This window comes from Trichosurus vulpecula, chromosome 5 (assembly GCF_011100635.1).
Source record: "Trichosurus vulpecula isolate mTriVul1 chromosome 5, mTriVul1.pri, whole genome shotgun sequence".
NCBI classification, from domain to species: domain Eukaryota; kingdom Metazoa; phylum Chordata; class Mammalia; order Diprotodontia; family Phalangeridae; genus Trichosurus; species Trichosurus vulpecula.
In genome coordinates this window covers 219,364,674-219,391,401 of record NC_050577.1, presented here as the reverse complement: position 1 = coordinate 219,391,401, position 26,728 = coordinate 219,364,674, and the positions used below count along the sequence as shown (strand labels likewise).

General features: G+C 39.1%; 1 protein-coding gene across 1 annotated transcript in view; it reads right to left on the bottom strand.

The window, feature by feature from the left end:
* The window catches only part of FGD6 (FYVE, RhoGEF and PH domain containing 6), a 182,352-nt gene that overhangs the window by 36,047 nt on the left and 119,577 nt on the right, over nucleotides 1-26,728 (bottom strand). Inside the window, exons 7-12 of the mRNA XM_036762145.1 lie at nucleotides 25,421-25,577; nucleotides 20,776-20,863; nucleotides 4,623-4,673; nucleotides 2,515-2,573; nucleotides 2,360-2,431; nucleotides 1,480-1,548 (exon numbers count right to left, since the gene is read on the bottom strand). Coding sequence (XP_036618040.1) covers nucleotides 1,480-1,548; nucleotides 2,360-2,431; nucleotides 2,515-2,573; nucleotides 4,623-4,673; nucleotides 20,776-20,863; nucleotides 25,421-25,577 — 496 coding nt within the window. The remainder of the gene's footprint in view (nucleotides 1-1,479; nucleotides 1,549-2,359; nucleotides 2,432-2,514; nucleotides 2,574-4,622; nucleotides 4,674-20,775; nucleotides 20,864-25,420; nucleotides 25,578-26,728) is intronic.

Below are 26,728 nucleotides of genomic sequence, written 5' to 3'. Positions count from 1 at the left end.
AAGAAGGAAGGTGCCAACCTGTGTTGGCAGAGAGAGTTTCCTCATCTGGAAGTTCTGCACACGGGAATCTGCAAACACACTGGCCAAGTGAGACCAACAACACTTACAGGGTGTGGCATCAACCAGATTAAAATGAAAATTGATTAAAATGATTTAATCAGATGAAAGGATTACATTTAAATTTATAAAGTGTATTCAATCAGATTAAAATGAAATGGGGAAATGTTTAACAGAATAAATAAAACATAGATAACACTGTATTTTAAAACTGAGTAGAACATGGAAATATGTTTTGCACGGCTGCATATGTATAACCTATATCAAATTTCTTGCCTTCTCAATGAGGGAGGGAAGGAGGGAATTTGGAACTCAAAACTTTTTTTAAATTAATTTTAAAATTTGTTTTTACAAATGTAATTGGGGGAAAAATAAATTGAAAATTGAAGCATTAAATTAAATTTTAAAAAAACAAGCCTAAGTCAATACATGGACCATAGGGATCCTTAGATACAGATTAGTTCAGATTCATACCAATGTATTATTATTATTATTATTATAATACCACCAATGTAACAATCACAGGTCCAGTCCCTACACCTAATTTTACAGATTTTCTGGATCACAGAAACTCACTGAAAAGTCACCAAAATATCTTTTGGAGTGATGGCTGTTGTTGTTCAATTGCTGCAGCTGTGTCTGACTCTTTGTGACCCCATTTGGGGTCTTCTTGGTGAAGACGCTGGAGTGGTTGGCCATTTTCTTCTCTAGCTCATTTCATAGAACAGAAAATTGAGGCAAACAGGGAGAAGTGACTTGCCCAGGATCCCACAGCCAGTAAGTGTCTGAAGCCATATCTGAACTCAAGAAGAGGGGGTCTTTCTGACTCTAAGCCACTGTGCCAACTAACACCTGCAGAGATGGCTGGTAGCCATTATATTTGGGAAGGGAAAAAACTGAAATCATTTCTTCAAAAAGAAAGGAAAGTTGCCAAAGCATTTTTTTAAAAATGCCTGGCAGAGAACAGAAGGTTAGAAAATAAAAATCAGACAGACAAGCAGGAAATCTTCAAAAGTTACACACCGAGTTTATTACATACTTAAAAGGAAAAGCAAGCTGGATGTGATAGAGAATCACAGCTTCATGTACAAGCCAGGTCTCTCTTCTACTATAAAAATGCTCATTTTATTTGACATTTAAATTCAGAATTAAAAAAAAAAAAACAACCTCATGCTTTCAAGTTTAAAATGAGGTCACCGGAATCCAAATAGGAATGATTTTACATTTGTGATTCCGGACTACCAGTGGAAGTGACAGACTTCATTTTGTCACATTTCAAACGTCGATGACAGAGACAGCAAGATTATTTTCCAAACGTTACATTTGAAATGGAAATTGGACCATTGGGCCAAGCTCATTACTCCTATTAAACAAATATCCTCAAAACAAGCAAAAATATCAGAAATGAACAGGGTATCTTACCAGAAAAAACATCCTTGGCTGCATGACCTTCCGGGACAATTTCATCAGGGTTCCTTCTTTGAGGAAGACCTAGTCCATCCATCCAAAGTGGAAAAGAGGAACATAGAACAACCATTAACTACTGATATTAGTCATTTCTTTTAAAATATGGGTTTTTTAAATATGGGATGGAAGGGAGGTGTATATTAGATAGGTTGACTGAGATTCAAAAATCCATTACTGGTCCAGAGGTGCTCCAGGTTAAAATGGTACTTGGGCACAGCTAAGATTTCACTTTAGAATTTACCAGAACTTTGCTCCCTCTAGTGTACACCAAGTAGCAACACCACTTTTATGTGTGTGCCCCCTAAAAGGCCTCTTCCAGTACCTGGTTCTCAAAGACTCTTCTAGAAAGGGGTCATTAGCCCTGGTAATTTCTACCATGCAGGGAAAGCTCTCAACACGGGTCCAGCAATCCACGGTAGAACTGTTCTCTACAGACCAGTTTAGTGATTACGTCTGCCATTCTAGACCACACAAGTGTGTAATTTTATCTGTCCCTAGTTGGGAAATGCCACGTACTAACTTTGTCACAGGATGTGAAATTTTTCAGTTAGGGTCACTTTCAAAGAACAGGGTTGGTGAAGGGAGTACCAACAATGACAAGATTGTGAGCGCCTGGCTTATTGATGTGTTAAAAGAAGGAGGCAGGATAATCTACCCCAGGCCGAGTTTGGGTATCACAGTAACGCAAAGCTAGACGGGACCGTGGAGGCCGGAGCAGAATGGGAATAGCATACAACCACCTGATCTTCATGACCAACTGAAAAAGGGTGATGACCCTTAAGCACATGGTATTTTAGTCTCTTCAGTTCATGGCAAGCATCTGAAGAAAACTCACCCTTCCTGGTTGTACTATCTCATGATGTCCACTTAAGCTATACTGAATCTGCATGAGCTTCTGAAAGTTGTCCTAAGGAAGAAAGAGAAAAAGCACATGAAGGCACCTGCTCCCAGCTGAAAGTGGGCCCTGGTTTGTAAACCCAGGATACTTACTCCCTGCTTCATGATTTCATTGGCGTGGTTGGCAACCTCTATGACAACAGCAAGAGCATCTAGAGAGAAGGTAGTAGTTATTAACATGTCAATAAAAACAATAAGGATGACTAGCACTTATATAGCTTAAATGTATATATTTAAGATTTGCAAAGCATTTTTCATATGTTGTCTCATTTAAGCCTCTTGGGAGATACGTGCTGTTATCCCCATTTTGCAGACAAGGAAACTGAGGCAGACAGAATTCAAGTGACTTACCCAGGGTCACACAGTTAAGAAATGTCTAAGATAGTTTTTGAATTCAGGTTTTCCTGCCTCTAGGTCCAAGAATTTGTCCACTAAAGTTCAACATCCTTTGATATAATTATTTAAAATAGTGAAATGACAAGTTAACAGAGCCAAATTCAAAAGATCATAGAATCTAGAGCTTGAAGGGATGGTGGAGGTCCTCTATTCCAGTGATATCAAACTCAAATATAAACGGATCCCTAAAAAACTAAAAATTAACATTATCTATGTTGTACTGTATATTTATACTGTTAAATATTTCCCAAATAAGTTCTAACCTGGTTCAGGTACTGACCCCAAGTTTGACACCTCTGATCTAGTCTAAGGCTCTCATTTTAGAATTAAAGAAATTAAGTGAAATGGTTTGTCAAATGTCACACAGGAAGCATTAGAGATGAGATGAACCTCACAGCAAATCTGGGAGGCAGGTGCTGTTATTAATAAATGTTCATTCATTCATCCATTCCTTCCTTCATTCAACCTCCGCTCCAGATAACAGGGAAATGAATTGTTTAGGATCACACAGATAGTAAAGAGTCAGAAGCAGGATTCAACTCTAAAGCATCCTACTCCAAACTCAGTGCTCATATATAAAATGACTTACAAAACGTCAGTGGCAATAAGAAATAAATGAATAATAAAATTTAAGTAATTAATCACAAAGAATCATTCACATAAAAGTTTTTTTTAAAAAACCAACTTGGAAAGATTCTGATCTTTTGAGGCAGGATTTGAACAAGTCTTCCTGATTTCATACATTTATTACAAAATTAATTAAATGAGGGGATGTATGTGAAGTATTTCGCAAATCCCCAAAGCACCATAGAAACATTGGCTATTATTAATAATGATAACAACAATGAAAATATAACCTTACAAACTGAGAATAGCAAGTAATATATCCCCATTTTATAGATGAGAGAGAGAGAAGGTATTTCTTTTATAAAGGTTTTTTTTTTAGTGTTTCTAGAAACAAAACTAACTCTAGTTGAGCATTAAAAAAAGAGGAGAAAAAAAGAAATAACTCCATATGAAAGGGAGAAAAATACATCACTTACTCTTTTAACTAATTGCACATAATTTTTTTTAAGCTGGGTAAAAAGATTCTAATCTTTTTATTTTTGGAGAACAACTAGACAAATTTTCAGAGAAATATTTGCTGAACAGAAGCCTCCTGGCATTAAAAAAAATTGAGTTGTATGCGTGTGTCTTGAACCTTTTAAATAGGTCTTTAAACTCTTTAGGAAATGAGTTCTTTAGAAGGTCTGGAATTTAAGAATATCTTGAAGGAAAAAAAAAAGAATATCCTGAAGGACTAAGCAAATACTTTGCATCAATTAACACACCTGGCCCTTCTTAAAAATCACTTATTGGTCTGAAAAACATAAAAAAAATCCAACAAACAACCAAAATGCTCACAAATCCTTCCATAAATGCCATAGCAATAACACTTCTCATGGCAGAAATCATCAGTAGCCTAAAGAAATAATGATGTAATGATCTGGGATGAAAATTCAACTTTCACTTGCTCATGGCTGGATTTCTGCTGGACACTGAGTTGGCAGGTGGTCAGTTATTTTGTACAGTTCTTTTATGAAATCAGTCTACGTTAAATTAAAAGATATAACCCTTTTTTTAGGGATCAATCAGAGGCAGATTCTGATCTAATAAAATTACTCATCTTTGAATGGGCTACTTTAAGGACAAATAACATTGTACTTTCCCTCATCAGCAGTCACACTTGTTAATATTACCTCTGTATTTTTCTGAAAGATCAATATTTTAATATTTATAAAGGTTAAATGAAACAAGTTATTTACCTTGAGTATCCCTATAATCTGCAGAGTCTTCCAAAAGATTGTTCAAATAATCTATGAAAACAAAAAAAAATATTAAAAGAGCTAAGTATTTATAGGACATAGTGCATATATTTAACACTGCAAAATCTCCTAAGAGAGAGTTGGGTCTCATTGTCTATACAGAATAAACCAAGTGGATGAAGAACACCTATTCACCAAAAAATGATCAGTAGGTGGCTGGATTTTCCACAGAACTACTGGTATTTAGTTGTTCATACTTATAAAGGATTAGACATTAGACATTTTTATAGCTTAATTGGTAACAATATAAAAACCTTCCATAATACAAGTTATTGATATTTAAAAATAACTGCAAAGTGTTTCACTTAATGGGGAGCTTTAATACTACAAATAAATATATCTTCTTGATCTAGTTTTTTTTCTTTAAAGCATAGTAGAACTGCCCTATGGAGAAAAGTGGGCAGCTAGGTGGTGCAGTGGATGAAGTACTAGGTGTGGAATGAAGACTCCTCTTCATCAATTCAAATCTGGCTTCAGACACTATCTGTGTGATCCTAAGCAAGTCACTTAATCCTATTTGCCTCAGTTCCTCATCTGCCAAATGAGCTGAAGGAAACGGCAAACCACTCTAGCATCTATGCCAAGAAAACCCTAAATGGGGTCATAGAGAGTCAGACATGACTGAAATGACTCAACAACAACTTAGGACAGTAATGTCAAAAGCCATTGGGGGAAAGAAAACAAACTATTGATTTCCTTTGAAAGACTCCAAGCCTTTCCCTAAAACATAGGCCCATCCTTTGAATATCAATCTTATTGCAGGGAGACAAGTCATGGAATAACACAGGCTCTATAGAATTAAATGTGTGGAAAAAAATAAAATAAAGAAAAATATTTAAAGCAGAGTATCATCAGAGGAGGAAATTGTTTTCTTTGTAGACTGAGGTAAACAGTAGTAATAAGGAATATTCAGAAAAATGCTGAGTATATATTTTTAAATGAACAATATGACTGAGAAATATTCTTCAGAGTTCAGGGGAAGTACTATATCTGAGATGATTGCAAAGAATAAAAAAATGCTGGACTACAAAAAAAAAACCAGAAATAAATAACAAAAAAAAAATTTAAAAAAAAAAGAATTAAATGTGTGGTCACCTGAACAGGCAGTGGGGAAAGGCACATGAGAGGCAGGAGCAAGGATACCAACAAAGTCTTAGGCAAGAGAAGGATATCGTCAGAGAGATGCATGACTGGAAAAACAGTGTCAAAACAAGGAGACCCTAAGAACAGCCCTCTAGCCATGGACCAAATGTGAATGGATCAAAAGTTTCTTGAGTGTAAGGATCATAGGACGACTGAAGGCTAAGGAAATGAAGTCAGTTTTCCTAGAGCACACAGGCAATAAGCATTAGATGTAGGATTTGAACTCAGCTACTGAGACTCCAGATGGTTTGTTCCATCTAACCAAGGATTGTTTTGTTTAAAAAAAAAAAATCTTGGATTTTCTCTGTAATAAAAGTTCATTAAGGAATATACTTCTTTCGGTCAAGAGATGGGGACATGACAAGGACAGAATGATGCTTTGGCAGTCCAAGGATGTGCAGTTGCTGGGTTTTGCTTAATCACTTTTTCTTGACTACAAAGAAGGGTTCAATGGGGAGAAGAAAGTGACACACAAAATGCACTGGCCGCTAGGGGGCACAGTGGTGAAAGTGTTGGGACTTGAACACTTGTCAGCTGATGACTCCGGGCAAGGAACAACCTGTACAGATGTTTCCTCATTTCGAAAATGGGGATAATAACAGTACCTGCCTCCCAGAGTCGCTGTGAAGATCTAATGACATAAAATATATAAACATTTTGCAAACCCTGAAGCCCTATACAAATGCCAGGTATTATGACTTAGGAGTTCAAGAGTCTGCAGTTGTAAGAAAGTTTAAGTAGATGGGCCAGAAATAACCTGGGTTCAAATCCTGCCTCAGGCACTTGGCTGGCCAGCTGGGCAAGCACTTAATCTCACTATTACTCAATTTTCTCATCTGAAAAATGAGGTGGATGCTAGTCTCTCAAAGTCCCTTTCCAGATATAAGTTTATGATAGGTTAGGATCCCAACCAGCCTGCTTGGGGATTAAGTAATCAATCAATCTTTTAGTGAGTAGACAGGAAATGGGATCACGGAGTTAGAGATGGAAAGGACTGGCACGAATTGGCCTCAGTTTCCTCATATATAAAATGAGAGGGCTGGAACAAGTGACACCTGACCCCTTTCAGTTCTCAATCTGACAACCTGAGATCTTGGAGTCAGGAAGACCTGAATTCAAATCTAGCCTTGGGCGCTCACTAGCTTGATTACTACTACTAGTAGTCAATTAACTTGTCTGCCTCAGTTTCCCCAAATATAAACTGACTATAACAGTAATAGCACCTACCTCACAAGGTTATCATGAGAAACAAATGATACATTTGTAAAGTGCTTAGCATAGAGACTGGAATATACTAGGTATTTAATAAATGCTTATTCCTTTTCTCTTCCTCCTTCCCCATTCTACAGATGAGGAAATGAAGTCTACCACAAGTAGTAAATGTAAAAGCTAGGATTTGAATCCTGGTCTTCTTATAATTTTATTTTGAAATAAAATCTTTCTAATTCTATTTTCTTTGCCTCCTTTTCCCACTAAGCCATGTTATCTCAAGTAGCAGGAAGGATGTTGGGAAGATCTATGAAAGACTTGATCTTTCTCTCTTTGGCTTCTGGCCACACTTGTGGCTGAATCTCTCTGAATCCCTGCCAGGCCTGTAGCGGTCTCTCTTCTATTGCTCAACCTCTCATGGCCAGACCATTCCTCATCTTGTATTTTTTCAAGTGGAAGCTCTCTCTCTCTCTCTCTCCTTCCCCTTCTACTCCCCCCACTCTCTCTGCCAAGCCGGTGTCCTGGCTATACCTCAATCTCCCCTGCTTTTCCTCTTTACCCTTTGATTTCTGTGTCAACCTCAAGTGGAATGATAAAAAATTATTAATAAGAGTTAATATTTATATTGGGCCTATGAAGCCCATGAGGGCCTTTATTTATTTATTTGATTGTTTATTTCTTTGGATCCAGAAAGAGTTCACAGGAGAAAAGTCTTATGTAACCTTCCTAGTCAGTCGTGAGCAATGCTCAGACACCACTGTGGGTGCAAATGTCAGGGTAGTATGACACTTGTGCCCACACTGTTGTAACTATATTGTCAGAACAACACACAGCCTGGGAGGGAGGAGCAGAAGCTGGAAAGTGTAGGTTAGTCTGAGTCAGCTGGGAGCAACAGGGAAACCAGCAGTTGTTAACAATTGGTCTTGAGTCTTTGGTGAAACTTGGGAGGGAACTCAAGACACTCCTCGATGTGTCATGAAGGCCGGCTCCTAGGATACACTTACAACCCAGTAGTCTAGCCAAGAGGAGATTTCACAAGGCAAATGGGGGAGTGCCATAGTCAACCCAAATGGCCAGACTAGTTTCTCAAAGTCTTAGGTAGCTGGTTTCATTATGTCAAACCTGTTTGATCGCTTTTCAAGAGGTGACGAATGGGAAACTCCAAAGGTTATGGTGACTAGGATTAACTAAGAAAAAACTTGACCTTAAAAAAAAATTCTTGAGAATAAAGAGAAAAAAAGGGAAAGGAAAAAATATAGCTGGGTTTGGTTTCCTCAAAATTTAATCTCTGGCCACCAGGGGGCAACCTTGATAAAGAAAAGTTTATCGGGGGGAAAACAAATAAGAATCTTAATTAACCTGGACTGAGGACAAAAAACAGCCACAGGGTCTCAGAGTAGGGATAAATTGGGTCTTTTTGCTGAAACAGAACCTGACAATCCATAGGTATAGACAGCCACAGCCATCTACTCTCAATTGTCAGGGCTCAGCACCGTGGATGGTATATAGTAGGCAATTAAATGCTTGTTTTCTCCTTCCCTCCCCTTAGCCCAATAGCAGCATCAAAGATCTAGAGCTGGAAGGAACTTTAGAGGACATCTAGTCCAACTACTTCATTTACAGAAGGGGAAACTGAGGCCCAGGGAAGTCAAAACAGGATCACACAGATAGGATCAAAGATACAGAGCTGGAAGGGACCTCAGAACGCATCTAGTATATCACTTTCATTTTACAGTTGAGGAAACTTGAGGTTCACAGGAGTTAAGTGACTTGTCCAAGGACACATAAAATGTGTTTCTGAAGGAATCTGAACATAGGTCTTTGAGTCTAGCACTCCACCCACTATGCCAAATGATATATGCCAAACTACCTTTCAAATTTTTTGGCTGTAAGACAAATTCTCGACAACTTAAAACATCCACTCATAAGATACCAAGCTAGAAAAGGTAATGTGCGGCAAGGGAGCTGGGCTAGGGAGGTCTGGACACTTAAGTCCTGAGCCCAGCTTTGTTATTCACAAACCATAGGACGTCGGGAAATTGACTCAACCACTCTGAAACCTAACAGCACATGCCTCATGCTTGTGGAACAATAAGCTGGCTTGACTTGGCCAAACTATCTTTGGGAGGAGCCTACAACCTCTCTCTAAGAAGTTTAATTTCACCATGAAACTGTAGCCGTCAACTGAGTAAGAACAGTGTGTTTTTTCCTAAGTGTATTTTTTTTTCTACTGTAAAATATGCCTTTAGAAGACACTCGATAACAGATTGAAGAGGTCCTGGGCCATTCAAACCCAATGATTAAGCCCCTTCCTGGCACCAACCACCCTGAATTAACAGGCTTACTGGAATTAATCATTTGGTTCGATAGTGACGAGTGCATTCTGATGCCCAAGAAAAAAGTATAAACAAACAGAAACTACACATGAGCTGACAAGCTGTCACCGACTGGATTATTTCCGGGTGCCTTTACATGATTCTGACGAACACGACAAGGGGAAAAACTCTAGCAACCCAGGGGTTTCTTATATTTCTGTCTAGGCAAGTCCTGACAGCCTGGGCCTGGGCATCTGGCTGGGTGCACAGAATCTAGGTCAGATCTTGCACCTGGAAGGAGAGAGGGTGGCTCTGTAGCAAACTCAGACAAAAGGCAAGGGGTGTGTGGTTTATGGATTGTCTGTATATTAAAGCCATGTCTACAGGAAGGTAACGAATATGGAGAAGAGTCAATTAACACTGGCTGATCAGTAACTAACTGCTTCACAGCTATAAGTAAAACAGATACTAAAGTGGACACATCCAACAAAATTCTGAATTTCGTATAGACACTCCAAATGGGAAATGAGTTAAGAGCAGAACAGAATAATTAATAACAATAACTAATATTTATATAGTACTTTACAGATATTATCTCATTTGAATAGGAGGAAGAAAGTGTATTACATTGCTTTTCATAAAATGAAAAGCTACTTTAAGGATCCCAAATTTTTCCTTGAACAAAAAAAAAGGCCCATCTTTATAATACTGATATTCACTGACATGAGTTGTATGTCTATGAGTCATGAAAAGTCTGATCTACTAAAGAATTAAAAACAAGCATTACCAGAGGGCAAAGGAAAGGCACACAGTGGGTATGAGTGGGCATACCTCAAAACATTAAAAAGGAATAGAAAAAAAATAAGGGATTTAAAAAAAAATGTACAACTTAGTAAAGAAAGAAAGTTGAGGACGTGGATCACAGGTCCTGAGCTGAAAAGGCCCCCTCCCAGAGGCTCATCATTTTATGCATGAGAAAAGAGAGGCTCACAGAGTGATCTGCCCAAGGTCACAGACATAATGTCATAGGAAGGAATCAAGCTATGTATTCTTTGCACCGTACCCCACTACCTCCTACGATAACAGTGAAAGTTAACCAATGGCCAGCACAGAGACTCCACTGGTGTCCTCATAATGTCAAGAAAAAGAGAAGGAAGCTGGATCAATGGATGGGCCCAACCCTGGATCACAAAAGATGGGCAGGCACAGACAGGCTGCAATCTACACTAGCGTACAGAGTACCCAACCAAAAGGAGGTCACAGATCCATCTGAGTACTCTCAGAACAGAGAATGAACAAAACGCCTGAAAAAGTCTTAACGCCTGCCCTTCAGGTTTTACATCACATATGACATAAGGTCTTTTGGGGACTTCAAAAACTAAACTTCTTTGGATGGAGTCCAAGTCATACCCAACATACACTCAATGGTTGACCCTCTAAGCAAGTCATGCTCTATTGTGAGGTTTGGTGTACAAGCTTTAAAAACAAACACCTCTAAACCCACATGTCATTTTTTCACTGAGGATTCTCTAGGGCACTAATTAATTTGGCAATTGGAAAAGACCACAATAATATTTATTTTGGCCCTCTTATTTCTCCATCTGTTCATTAGCCTCTGGTCACCACCAAGACCTCTATCTTCAAGAAGAGTTTTAACAGATGGTTCCAGTATCCTAAAACTCTAGACTTTGAAAAGCCTAGAAGGAGCTAATAGCCTGTCAGTCAATAGGAAAAGGTAATATAATATGCTGCTAAAGCATCCTTTAACTTAATATAAACAGTTCTGAACAAAATCAAAGAAATCACCCGATCCTCATATAATCAAAAATTAAATGACTTTTTATTTAAAGACCAATTTTAGAGGAGGAGGACTGTTTATTTACAAAAGGAATTTTGAAATTTTGTTTTACCTGACAAAGAATCATTATATAAGGTTATTTTTCTATTGCCATTAAAAAATCATTTAACTAAAGGCTAGCTTGGCAACTTTCTAGCCATAAAAACTAGATTCTACTTGGACCTTTCTGTCTTTCCACTACTTGGCACATATCTCAAGGAGATGATGAACAAAAAGAAAGACCCTTTATTTAGAGCAGCCCTTTTTGTGGTATCAAAGACAATGCCCATCAATGCAGAATGGCTAAACAAGCCGTGGTATATGAATGTCATGGAATATTATTGTGCTATAAAAAACAACAAATATGGTAAATATGAAAAAGCGGGTAAAATTTATATGATCTGATGAAAAGTGAAGTACACAGAGTCAAGAAAACTACATTATCAAGGACTATCACAATGTAAATGGAAGGAATAACCACAAAACAATTGAAAATGGACATTTTGGAATTTGAAACAAGCAAGTCCCCCCCAAACTAATAATGGGAAGACGCTCCCTCCCACTTCTGTGCAGAGGAGTGACATCCATAGGTGTGAAACTTTGTACATATTTTCAGACTTTTTCTAATTTGGCAGAAGGAGGGGTGGTGAGTGGGAAAGTGACCTTGCCTTTTCAAGGTCTTGGTTCCTTAGTAAAAACAATGGATGGTTCTGGAATCAGGACCTGGGTTAGAATCCTGCCTCTGACCCTTATTACCTGTGTGGTTCTGGGCTAGTCACTAAAGGTCTGTGGGCCTCAGTTTGCTCCTCTCTAAAATGAGGCAGTAAGATTAAATGACCTCTGAGGCCCCTTTCAACTCTATGTCCATGATCCCATCTATGTAAGGAAGAATTTGCTCATGGTGTGCTTGAAGACTAGGGGGAGTGATGTGAGATGGCGGGGCAATACAATCAATTGGAAATATTAAAACATAAGGTAATAAAGGCTCAAAAACTACAGTAGTATGAAGGGGGAATGAAAAAAGCAGAAAGGAGAGAGGATTGAAGTTTTCTGTTTCTTTTCTTTTATATTCCTTGTTAACCTGATCTTGACAAACACCAACCACCATCATCTCTACATACAAAGAACACAACAGGACTGCATATGAAATCATGATTCTCAACTGCATTACGTACAGATGGCTTTTAAAAAGAAAAATATGTAATAAATATAACTTTCAATTGATTATTAATTACTCATTTTTACTTTTACTTAAATTCAATTATTAAGTACTTATTAGGTTCAATGGAGACAAAGACAAATTCCTCAAGGAGTTTACATTCTACTAGTGACTAGGAAATGTTGGTTCTATGATGGGGATAAAAGCATTCACAGAAGATCAGATGTTTCATGTTACACAGGTGGGAGGCAGTTTAGTACAATGGAGGGTAGGATTTGAAGTCAGAGGACCTAGGTTTAGGTCCTGGCTTTTCTACTCAATGACTGACTAAGAAAGCTACCATATGTTACAATTTAAGCTGCTCTAGAATTCATGGTTAGCAGCTAGGTGGCTCAGTAGACCTGAGTTCAAATGTGGTCTCAGACACTTACTAGCTGTGTGACCCTGAGTACATCATTTAACCTTGTTCACCTCAGGGTCCACATCTATAAAATGAGTTGGAGAAGGAAATGGTGAAACACTCCAGCATCTCTGCCAAGAAAACCCCAAATAGAGTCGGACATGACTGAACAAAGACTCATGGTCGTCCATCACACTGATCAGTTAGTAAGTCTTTCAAAGCTGTTTGTCTTTTATGATGATTTTGCTATTTTATGTCGGAGGATGGATGATGAAGCATGATGTATCCACCTCTAGACAGAGAGGGGATGGACCCAGTGCACACTGAGACTTTTTTTTTTTAATAAACACAGGCAACATGGGGATGTCTTTTAAGTTTTGTTTTTCTTTCTTTTTCAATCTGGGTGATGGGATACAAAGAAAAGTGATTTCTGTTAACTGGAAAAAATTAAAACAGATTTATAAAGAAATGATAAGCACCTTATTAGAATGTTAATCTTCTTGAGGGCAGGGGCTGTTTTTGTTTTTCATTGTATCCCCAGTACCTAGCAGAGTGCCTGGCACAGAGTAAGAGTTTAATAAGTGCTTGTGGATGGATTTACTGACTTTAACTCTCTGGTCCTCAGTTTCTTTATCTGTAAAATGAGGTGTTAGCATGATAAGCTCCAAGGCCCTATACAGAGCTAAAGCCTGTGAACTTACTGCTTCTGTTGATGCTCTTTTTAGGACATATACTTGATCCTAGGATTCTCCTCTACCTGGTTCTTAAGTTCTGGTCTTCAAGACTTGCCCTAATCCACTCTGGCCAGCTTTTAGCTGCCAAAACCACAATGACGAGTGCTGAACCTAAAAGTTGCTCTATTCAGCTCCAGCAAACTACATGCTGGCTCGTCCTCAGCCCACTCACAACGTTGGTCTTAAACGTGATGCCTGGATAGAAGAACAGACCTGGAATCCAGAAGAACCAAGTTCAAATCCAACCTCAGACAATGACTGACTTTCTAACACTGAGCAAATCACTTAATGTCTGCCTCAGGTTTCTTGTGTGAAAATAGGGGTGATAGCAGTTACCTCCCAGGGTTGTTGGAAAAGTAAGATAAAATACTTTATAAAGTGCTTTGCAAATCTTAAAGTACTATATAAATGCTAGCATTCATTATTTCAGTCTAAGATAAGGGAGACAAAGTTTCTTGGATTGTATTTTGCAGGAAGACCCTCTCAGGGCTTGGAAGCCAAGCAAAGAGGGCCTAGGTATTTCGAAAATACCCTACATGATCTCAGATGACATCCAATAGGAATGTGACCTCCTGAAGAAGGCAGGTTCATTTCATCAATGTTTCCAAAGATTACAATAGAAAGTATCATGAAACTGCCTCTTTACATCCTCTCAAAGCACATGTGGAGAAGGGGGGAGGGAGAGATAAAAGCTACTTGGAAACCATCACCCATAAGCAGAAGCCTCAGTGGAAACTCATAGAACCAAGGATTCCCTTGGCTATATACAGGGCATCTTGGCTTCCTGTTACTGTTCTTATTATAACTTTTTAGTCCCAGATCTAGGGCCCCATTCCTTAAATAAATATGCATGTTGGGATTTTTTTTTTAGGCACTAGCTCTCCCACTGACCTAGTATTGACTCTTGACTGGCCATATGTGAAGCAACCTTAAAATTTTTTTAAATGTCTTTAGATATTTTAAAATCTTTTGCTTTAAAAATAAACCATAATAATTTTTGTTAGGTTTTCTACTTACTTATTTTTAGATTTAAATTTCTCCCATTTAAGTATTGTTGCTATTTTATATTCTTGATATTTCTTGTTTCATTTTGTTTTCAGCAAGGGTCTTATATGTGCATCAAGCCCCTTTCCCTCTATTTTTGGGTGTATGGCATAATGTGTGTTGCAATTAAATTTTAGTAAGCATTCACCAGGCACCAATTATGAAAGGCAATAGTACTTTGGAATCCTGGTACTTTATATAGTGGATAGAATGGAGACTGAATTGGGAATCCTGCTGCGTAGACCCTAGACAAGTCATTCAACCTAAGACTCAGTTTACTCAACTGAAAAATGAGGGGACAATAACAGCAGCACCTAAGTCACAGGGTTATTGTGACACTCAGATGAATAAATACGTGTAAAGCTTAAAGCATCATACAAATGTCAGCCATTATTATCACTATGTGCAAGGTACTGCACTGTGTGGGAGAAAACATTTTAAGGTCAGCAACAGAAAAGGCTTCCAAACCAAACCTGAGGCAAGAGTCTCAAACAAATGAGATGGCCACAAAATGAGAATTTTGCTCTAGAAAATAAAGTCCCAACACAGATACTACCCTTCAGCATGCTACAAATGTGGTCAGTAGTTGCGTCATTGACATGACACCCTTGGGTTGGCCTAATGATATGCAGTGTGACGGCTGGGAGGATGCTTCCATGGCTTATACGCGTATAGACAGTTTTACAGTTTATGACACACTTAAAAAAAAGTTCTTACAGGTAGGAAGACATCAGGGTGGGTATTTTCTGTTCTTTACAGAGGAAAAAAATGAGACTATGCCAGATTTAGTGACTGCCTCTGGGCCACAAACCTGCTAAGTGTCAGAGCCGGGATCAGAACCCAGATTTTCTTATTCCAAAGTTGGATGCTTTTCTGAGGACCTCATGTTGTACCTCACTATTTCTGAAGACTGGGAGAATTTTCTGAACCTACCTAAACACAAGTGTTTTTAAAAAAAGAGGAGAGAATAGGGATGGGGGGAACTGGCAGCTAGAGAGAAGGCTTAGGTTTGAGTCCTAGCTCTGATATTGTCCAGATGTGTGAACTAGAGAAAGCTACTCCATATCAAAAGAGAATGCTGGATGAGTTCAGGGGTTCTTTACCTTGGATTTGTCCCTGGACCCCTTTGGTAAAGCCTATGGACATCTCAGAGTCATGTTTTTAAACTCACAAAATAAGATATATAATAACAAAGGAAACTGATTACATTTCCCTCTAATGATCAGCTCTGATTTTATCCTATTTTGTTTTCACGTGGCTGTTTCCATACTGTTGCCCCCCTTAGAATGGAAGCTCCTTGAGGGCAGGAACTATCTACTGACTTTCTTTGTATCCCCAGGGCTAGCACAGAGTCTTGTACATAACAAGCACTTATTAAATATTTATTCTCTGATACTTACTTTAATAATAATATTATTTATAGAATATGTAAATGTATAAAATAAAAATTTTATAATAATTTATAGTAATTTTTTTAAAATTCAGAGACTCAAAGTTAAGAATCCCTGATGATGAGAGTGGATAAAGTACCCTTTCCATTGCCTCAATGAGGTAAGTAAAGTTGTTGGTCCTCTGTTCTCAAAGAGGGGGAAGAGATGCCATGACTTGCAAGTAAATTGGGATTTAAGTGAGGCAGTCACCAACCTTACTTTCTCCTCCTGAGTCATCTGGGTCTAGTGGCAAGATGCAGATCAGGATGGCTGGCAATGGTAAAGCAGTAGCGAGATGTTGAATCGGATAGAGAGCACTGGACCTGAAGTCAGCAAGTCGTTGTTGAGCCGTGTCCAACTTTTCGTGACCTCATTTGGGGTTTTCTTGGGTACAGGAGTGGTTTGCCATTTCCTTCTCCGCCTCATTTTACAGATGAGGACACTGAGACAAAATGGGTGAAGTGACTTGCCCAGGGTTCACACTGAGGATGAATCTGAATCTTCCTGACTCCAGGTCCGGTACTCTATCTATTGTGCCACCTTTAAGTGACTTGCCCAGGGTCACACAGCTAGTGTCTGAGATCCAGGAAGACCCAAATTTAAATTCTCAGACATTTATTGACTTCTACTATTTTTATTTTGGACACACACACACACATACACACACACACCCTACATTGTGCTAAGCACTGGGGATATGAATAAGGAAAAGAAAAAAGGCAGGGGGGCCCTCAAGGACCTTACATTTTAATGGAGAAAGACAATGCAAAAAAGGAGGCTGAAAAGCGGTTTTATGAGGGTACCCCTTGCCAGGGCATGATGATTATCATGGTGGTAGTACTGAAACCAAGGCAGAGTGGACAGTAACAAATGAAGAGATGGCTGGGAATGTGAGCTCTCTATAAGGGCAGGCTATGTATTTTGCTCCGCCCTCCACAAGAAAGTGAGGGCATGGATAATTAGGAATACTGAAATCATCTCTGTGCTGATGAGTTTTCTGGTTGGGGGTGGAGAGGGATGATGACAAATCCCAAACCATTCATATTCCACCTTATGTTTGGGAAGACTTTTTTTTTTTAAAGACAGCTATAATTTCTACTCAACTTTTTCTTTCTTCTTTTTAAAAAAAAATATTTTATTTTTTCCCAGTTACATGTAAAGATAATCTAACATTCATTTAAAAAAGTTTTCAGTTTCAAATTTTTTTTTATTTTTAAAGAAAAAGTTGAGAAAAAGAAGAAAAAGTACTGAGTAACCTCAGCATGAATCTTGAACTATAACAATTTAGCGCTTGGATCAGCTTTGGTTAGAAGGAAAATATTTTTATACTAAATTTTCAGAACCTGGCTCCAGCCTCTTTCACGTCTGAAAGCAAAGCCCTCTTCTGCCACTAATAACCCGACTCGATTCCACAGCTGTGGAAACAGCCTCAGCCATCCATCACAGGTTACGATTAGATCTTTGAAATTATCTTGCAAAAACACAACCCACGGCTTGCCATTTCCTTCTGTGCTGTGGATTTTAAGTCATTGCCAGCAGGGGACCAAGGCTGAGACTGGACAACGCAGGGGAGCATTGTCCCCAAGCTCCCTGTTTAATGTTGGTCTAAGGGAGAAGGAGAAATGTCGATAAAAATCTGGCCCACCTGGGGCAACCAAGTCCTATGAATGCAGGGGGGCTGACTCTCCCACCAGCTGTTTGACTTTTCATGTGCATTCCTGGCAGACCTGTAGCCCCTAACTAATCAGGAAACAGGTTGGTTTGTTTCCTCTCCAACCTGCTTGCCAGTACCTATTTTAATAATAATGCTGTGATTAGCAATGCTATTATTATACTCAACAGGGGCAGCTAGGTGGTAAAGCGGATGGAGTGCTGACCCTGGGGTCAGGAAGACTCATCTTTCTGAGTTCAAATCCAGCCTCAGATACTTACTATCTGTGTGACCCTGGGAAGGTCACCTCACCCTGTTTGCCTCAGTTTCCTCATCTGTAAAATAAGCTGAAGAAGGAAATGGCAAACCACTCCAGTATCTCTGAGAAAACCCCCAAATGGAATCACATAGAGTCGGGTACAACTCAACAGCATCACAAAGGAAATTAATTCAACTAAAGATATACCTTTTCCCCTATCCAAGTTCACAGCTTTTCTGATATCTATCCATGGACCCCAGGTGAAGAACCTCCCCCCAGATCTCAGGTCTCTGAGTTCCCATGCAACTCTGAAATTCTGCTTGGGAAGGAACTACCCTCTTGGCCTCAAGCTTTCTTCATCATAATTTCCTGGACATGTGCAGTGGTATCTGGAAGAAATGAGGTCCGAGCAATAATAGCGATCTCTGAGGGGTGTTTCCCTCTGAAGCATTACATAATTCCATTTTTTAAAGTATCATCGTACTGAATGTTGAGTATAATTTTTTGTTCAGTTCTTTCAGTCATGTCTGACTCTCTGTGACCCTATTTGGGGTTTTCTTGGCAAAGATGCTGGAGTGGTTTGCCATTTCCTTCTTCAGCTCATTTTACAGAGAGGGAAACTGAGGCAAACAGGGTGAAGTGACTTGCCCACGGTGACACCGCTAGTGAGTGTCTTGAGGCTGCATTTGAACTCAGGTCTTCCTGACTCTGGAGAAGGAAACGGCAAACCACTCTAGAATCTTTGCCAAGAAAACCCTAAATGGGGTCAACAAAGAGTTGGACATGTGATTGAAATGACTGAACCTGAGTTCATATCCGGTCAAAGAGTCAGACACAACTGAAATGACTCAACAACACCACCAACTTCCTAACTCCAGGCACAGCATTATATCCAGCGTTCGCTGCCCCATCATCCTATGTATATGAATTCAAATCTGGCTCCAGAGACTTAAGTCACTTGGCTTCTGTTTGTCTCAGTTTCCTCATCTGTAAAATACAGATAATACCTACCTCCCAGAGTTGTGAGTTTGAAATGCGATAATAAATGTAAAGCATTTATGCCTGGCACATAGTAGGCACTACAAAAATGTCAGCTTATTATAGTAGTATCTGTTATTATTGCTATTAAATTTTTTACACATTTAAAAATGTTATTCTAATAATTCTACCAGACCACCCAAAGGGTCTGAGCATGACACCAAAAACATTAACACCCCTCAAGCTAGGCCAACATATACCTGAAAAAGATAAAGCTGCCTGGCCAAACAGCCTGACCCCAGGCCTGGCACTCTATCCACGAGCCAAATGGTCTGCCACATTTTGTGAATTAAAATTCCGATTCCGAGAAGGGGCCCCTAAGCTTAGCCAGATTCTGTCAAAGGGGTCCAGGAAAGAAAAAGAAAGTTAAGGGCTCCTTTTACAGAAGATATCTTTATAAGGTGCAGCGGTTGCTAGAACGACGCAAGGAGAGAGAGGCTTGAACCACGAATTCTGGCCCTGAAAGTGATACCAACAATGAAAAAACAACTTTTATGTACAAAATTTCAAAACATAATCACTTGCAATCACACACACAGAAGAAACTCAAATGTCCAACACAATAGGGTGGTGGTTAAATAAACTGTCATAGACGGGGTAATAGAATGTCATAAATCCATTAAGACTGGAACAGAAGTAGGAGGAACAGAAATAGCTTTGGAATAATCTTTGTGCCAATTTCAATTTCAGAGTAAACACCACAGAGGCAACGTGATCTGATGGAAGGAACAATGGCTGAGGAAATCAGCAGATCTGGGTTCAAATCCCAGCTTTGACACTCAGTGCCTCAAAAAAGTGACCACAAAGTCACTTGATCTCCCCTTGCCTAAGTTTCCCCATTGGTAAAAATTCAGGAGTTGAACTAGATTGAGGCTTTTAATCTAGGGTCCAGGATTGTATTAAAGGGATTTGGGAAACTGGATTGGAAAATTTTTACTGAATCTAAGATTCTGCATTTCCTTCAATAATGAATTGAGGGAACAGGCAGTCCACAGTAGCATGAGGCCCCTTTGACCTGTCAAAGGCGTCTTGTGTACTATAAAAGAATAAGAACCCCTAGAGACTACATGGCCTCTGGGACCCTAGATCTGTGATCTCCTATGACACTAATTACAAGCACATAAGAGAGAAAGTGAAGGAAGGACAATGAATGGATAAAGAACACAAGTGGAGAGAGAGGGAGTGGCTATAAAGTCAGGGCATTTAGAACAGTGCTTGGAATGTAGTAGGTGCTTAATAAATGCTTACTTATTCCCTTCCCTTTGAAATTTATGTATTTAAATATAAATAGCTGCAGAGTATGTTTAACTAGTTTTATTGGTGCTTCATATTAAATTCTAAAGAGACAAGTTAGAGTCTTAAGAGTGCTATAAAGATAACATGGTCAAGAAAAAAAACTTTTAAAAAATTAATATTAACATAATTACAAATCAGAATTCCAGAGGATTCACGATGAAACATGCTTCCACCTGCAGAAAGAGGGAGAGCTTAAGGACTCCAAGTATAGAATGAGACATATTTTTTTTTGGATGTGGCCACTGTGGAAATGTGTTTTGCTGTACAATATATGTGTGTAAGAGGGGTATTGTTTTTTTTTTCATTCTCCATTAAGGGGGAAAGGTATGAAGGAGAAAAGAAAGATTTTTCCTGATTTTTTAAAAAATAAGAATAAAATTTAGAATATTAGTCAATAAATATGTATTAAAAGCCTACTATGTATGTGTCAGGCACTGTGTTAAGCTCTAAGGGTACAAGGATAATGTGGTCTAATAGGAGAGATGACAAGCAAACAGTTACATACAAACAAGCTATATCCAAGTTCAATGGTAGATCATGGAGAGGGAAGGAGGCAGCAGGCACAGAAGACAAGGTACCTGTCAGGAGCAGCCTGTACTGGGGGATCCTCTGGACGGGCTTGAGCAAGTAATGCTTTATTGCCAGGCTGGCGCACCTTGGGCTCATCTGTAAAGAAAGCCAAACAAGATAAGCATCAACCAACCCCAACAGCCAAAGGAAGCAGATGGGAAAGTGAGAGAAGTTAAACTTTGTAAATGGCCTGCAGCTCCAGCCAGGGCATCCACTTGCAAACGTGTGGACATGTTTTTATTTTAACGCACAGCTGTTACTCTAATAGAGATGAGTGGAGGCCAGATGGGAGGCTCAGCCCATTCCTCCCCACATATGCCGGATTTCTAAGGGAATGTGGGCGTCTCCACTCACTGAGCTAAGCTGGAGGGTGAGAGGGGGTGTGGTTCCCCAGTTTTTTGATCACCTCCTTTTTGCAAAGGAAAAAAGGACCTTCCAAGTCTGGAGTCAACCACAGCATTCCAGGTTACGATGAGAGTTCCAGACAACTCTCTGGATCGTCTTTGTGTTTCTTGAGATTCCTTTACTTATTTCCTCCAAATGCAAATTAGTCCATGAACATAAATATCCCTCCAAGCACAAGGTACCCCAAGTAAAGCCACTGAGATCCAGGAACTTTAGAGTTTGTACTTAACTTTACAAACACTGTTAATTTAAACTTTGTAAATCTTAAATATAATGGAAAGGTAAGGGATCTATCTCAAGTCAGAGGGCCTGGGATTGAACCCCATTTCTGCTACTAAAATCCTGTGTCCTGGGATAAAGCACTTTACTTGTTCCTGATAACACTTTTCAGAATATATTCCCAACAATGGAATTCACGGGTCAGATGAAGAAGGCTGGACTAGATGAAGTCCTTTCTAGGCCAAAATCTGTAGTCCCAATCATTCAAATAATGAAGGCCAAAGTGCTGCCGAAATTACATAAGACTCTAAAAGTAGCCTTGCAGATGGCTGGTTACCCACAAGCATGAAGAATATCACTTGGGAGAATGGCTACAAAATCCCACCCCCAATCTAAGAAGACAGCTAGAACGTGGGTGGGTGAATATTTTTGTTGGCAGGGTGATTTAAAAAAAATGAACAACAACAAATCAAAATGAAATGAATGTACAAGAACTGCCCTGAATTATCTGAATGGCCAGGTGGCCTCCCTTTCCTAAAAAAGGGCCTTTGATTCAGCAAACTTTTTTTTAATGTTTTATTCATTTTAAAATTCATTTTTTAGGATTTCTATTTCCAAATTCTCTCCCTCGCTACAGCCCTTCTTCCAAGCAACACGAAATCAATTATACATGTGAAATCATGCTAAGTATGTCAAAACGCCAACCCTCTGCAGCCCAGGTCATGGTGACTTCTCTCTATCTACACTGCATAGAAATGAGCATGGGGCGGTGGTGGGGACGATGACAGAAGAGGCCTGTGTTCTCAGAAAGCTTACAATTTAGCAGACAGGGAAATGTGCCCACATAAAAAAAGGCAAAATAGGCATGGAAGAAGGCTGGGTCTATGGCAAATACAATGAAAGACTTGAGGAAGGAGAAATACCAAAGAAGCTTAGAAGAAGAGGCAACTGATTTGGACCCTGAAGGAAGAGAAGAAGAGAAAGGAAAGAGGCAAAAATGAGGAATAAACACCATATTTATGCAATCCATAATTGTCTAGCAGAGGCCTCAGCAATTAGCTAGTCCAATTCCCTCATTCTGCAGATAAAGAAAATGAGGCCCAGAGAGGCAGGATTTGAACTCAAATCTTCTTGATTCAAATCCCCTTTTCCACCCTACCTCTCATACTTGTGGTTGCTGAGGACCTAATTACGACAATGTAATATAAAAACATTGCATGTGTTAAAAAGAGCATAGTACCTTTTAATCCAAGCTGTTTAGACTTGGGAAAGGCACCCTGCCAACAATGCGCCGATTTCACCACTTAAGGAAATTGGGTAATCAAGAAACCTAACAATCTCAGGGCCACAGAAGAGGTCATTTGGTAGTGTTGAAATCTGAGTCAGGATTTTTTTGCAGCAGCCAAAATCAACTCTCTCTATTTTTAAAGGAGAAAAATTTGAAGGGGTGGGAAATTAAGGGAAAAATGAGAAATCATCTTCACATGTAAAGCTTTTACCAAACTCTGTATCCCAGGAAACCAGCAGCATATTAAGACTTACAAATCTTCGCATTTCCAATCACAAAGCTGAAGGAAACATAATCAAGCTCTAAGACAAAAGTGGATTTTTATTTTACTATAATATCCTATGTATTTCTCCTCCCTTCCTCAGGAAAATTCCTAAAACAAACAAAACAAAAACCAACTTGTCTATACCCACTGCCTTCATTTCTACATCTCTCACTCACTTGGCTTTCAATCTCATCGCTCAAATGAAATGATTCTGTTCAAAGTGAGCAGTATCCAAGTGATGTCCAAATCTGATCTTTTTTCAGCCCTCATTCTTCTTGCCTTCTCTGCTACAGGTGACAAAGCTGACCATCCTCTCCCCAACTAGACAATCTCTTCTCTCTGGGCTTTCATGATATTACTCTCCCCTGGCTCTCCTGACTCTCTCTGTTTCCTTTGCTATTTTATTATCTAGATCATTTGTCCTAACTCTGGGTATTCGCCAAAGACCTGTCCTAGAACCCCTGTCCTTTGTTCTTTTAATGACTCATTAGCTTCCAAGGGTTTGATTACCATCTCTCTCCTGAGCTTTGGGCCCTCATATTCAATTCCCCAAAGGACATTTCAAATCGGCCATCCTAGAGACATCTCAAACACCATGGCAAAAACAGAACTTAGTTATCTTTTCCCCCAAGACCATCACTCTTTCAAACTCCCCTATCTATGTGGAAAGGGGCCTCCATTCTTTGGATTTATAACTTTGGCATTACCTCCAACTCTGCATTTATCCAATCAATCATCAAATCTTGCTGTCTCTATCTCCCCAACATCTCTCTCATCAGATCCCTTCTCACATAGCTACTTCCTTAGGGTCAGGGCCTCATCACCTCCCACCTTGCAGCAGCAAAAATACCTTAACTGGGCTCCCTGGTAGAAAAAACTCAATGTAACTTTCAAATGCCTTATGTCACTTTAAAACTAGTCATCTGAGTTGGCATCCCCATAGTAAATGTTTAAAGAATGAAGGCAGACCCGGATGTGTGTGGGCACAGGAATATACTATAATAACCTATTACAACATTTTTTAAAAATACATTTTTCTTTAAAAAAAAATGAACCTAGCAGTCCTGAATCAACAAACATCTATTAACTATCTACTGCATGCAGGATACTTTGATGGACTTTAGGGATACAAGTACAAAGAATAAAATAATACTCTCAAAAAGCATATATGTGGGGAGATGACAACTACATATGTAAGTATATACAGAAAATATTTTTTAAAAATTAAAAATAAATACAAAGTACTTATGGGAAAAATAAATTATTTTTGCCCATTCTGAATTGCACAATGGTAAGAATTAAAAAAAAAAAAAAGGCATCTTTGAACATAATGTTCCAGGAATAGTTCCATTAGATTGTAAAAGCTCCTTGAGGGCAGGGACTATCTTTTGCCTCTTTTTGTTAGCACACTGCCTAGCACACAGCAGGTGATTAATAAGTGGTTACTGACTACACATAGTAAACCTTTAATAAATGCTCTCTCTAGTGAACAAAATATCACTGCGTCTCAAGAAATGATAAATATGTGGAATTTAGGGAATCAAGGGAAGACTTGTATGATCAGGTGCCGAGCAAGGAATGTAGAATGAAGACAATATATACTATTGATTTTAAAAACCGTAAACAAGAATAATACAACGAAACATCAGAAATCAGATGAAACCGAATGACCATTCTTGATTGCAGAGGACTCATGATGAAATATATTTCCCTCTTCTCCGTAGAGAGCTTGTATACTAAGAGGGAAGAATTTTTTAAAACAGATTTTTATTTTATTGGTGTATTATTTTTAAATTGTCTAGATTTGTAGTCTTCCCTCTCCTTTTTCCCAGAGAGCCATCCCTTTTTTTTACAAAGAATTGTTTTTTAAAAAGAAAAAAAGCAGGGAGGGGAGTTCGGCAAAACTGATCAATACCTACAAAAACATCTGACATATTAAGCAATATTCCACATCTGTAAATCCTACCCCTGAAACCCCACAACATCTGCAAAGGAGTAGGGGAAAGGTATCTTCTTTTATCTCTTTTTTGGAGCCACGATTGATCTCTATATGATTTTGCAATATTTTGATCATGTTTGATCATATCTTCCATTTATACTGAGGTGGTCATTGGGTATATAGTGGGTTTTCCTGGCTCTCTTTACTTCACTTTGTACCGGTTCATGCAATCTTTTTCTCAGCATTTCTCTGGATTCATCCTATAGCATGATACAGACGCTGTCTATATGGGTGGAGTTTGTTAACTGGAGAGAGGGAGAGAAAGAGAGACACAGAGGGAAGGAGGGAGGGAGGGAGGGAGGGAGAGAGAGAGAGAGAGAGAGAGAGAGAGAGAGAGAGAGAGAGAGAGAGAAAGACAGAGAAAAAGAGAGACAGAGAAGGAGGGAAAGGGACAGAGAAAGAGAGGGAAGGAAGGAGAGAGATAGAGAAAAGGTATGTGTTGGGGAGAGGTTACAAGAAAGAGAATGTTAGGCATACCTCAAAATCTTTAACCACAGTGGCAAAGCCAGGGTTCTTTTTACACTGCTCATCCAGGAGAGCTAAATTCTTGTCGAATTCTTTTATGTATGTGGAATACATTTTTAGGTACGGCCCCTTCTTTACAAATATGTCAGCGATTCTCTGCTGCTCAATCCTAAATGAGAAAAGACAGACCAAAGACAGAGACATGTTAATGTGCTTCCAACATGAAACTACTGAATTCATTCATGAAATATTTCATTGCATTTTAGTATAGGATTCTGGAGGAAAACAAAATGGGATTTGAGAGAGTAGGCTAATAATAATAGTAATAATAATAATAATAATTAAAAGCATTTATAGAGTGCTTTCAAGTTTGCAAAAGTCATCTTGTCCCACATTCTCATTTTAAGGGAGACATTAAGTGACCTGCCTAATGTCACAGAGTTAGTGAAGCCAACACTTGAACTCAGGTCCTTTGACAGCAACCCTCGGAGCTCAGTGCTGTACTGCCACCTCTAGTTCTATCAGCATCTAACCACCATTAATATCATCCTTCAAAGCCTCAGCATCAAAGCCAGGCCACTAATGACAGTTCTGATTGGTTAAATAATGGTCCTGCTCACTCGAATCAACACAACAATTTATCCAGTGGTCAATGACTTCCTCTCAATGCTCCACCCCCCCCACCAGAGGATTATAGGATCTGAGATCTAGAATTGAAAGAGTTCAATGCCTTAATTTTAGAGGAGGGTGCTTCAGTGACTTGTCTAAGTAATCATCAGAGGCGGGATTAGAACCCACATCCTCTGACTTCTCATTCATTTTTCTTTTTACTGTACCAAGCTGCCTCCATGGGGTCTTGATAGGAAACGAATAACTCAAAGCAGATCTCCATGGTGAATGAGAGTTTTTATTTTTTTAAACAAAGTTTTCTGGAGCTGCTCTAGTACGTTCACTCTATTAATTATTTCCTATTTATCCTGTACGTAACTTGTTTGTACATATTTGTACCCAGTGCTTGCCTCATTCAAAGTGAGACCTTGGAAAGACCTTAGCTTAAAGGGACAAGGTCTCCCACTGCATTCTGGGCCATCTCCAGTCATCCTGATCAATATCTGGCCACTGTACCTAGATGGCTCTGGAGGAGAGCGTGAGGCGGGTGACTTTGCACAGCTCTTCCTCACTCAAATCAAAGTCATCCTGACATCATGGTCCTCTTGGAGAATGAAGGACAAACCACAACCACAATCCAGGGCTTAGCACAGTGCCTGGCATACAGTAGGCACTTAATAAATATTTATTGATTTGCTTATTTTTTGGTTT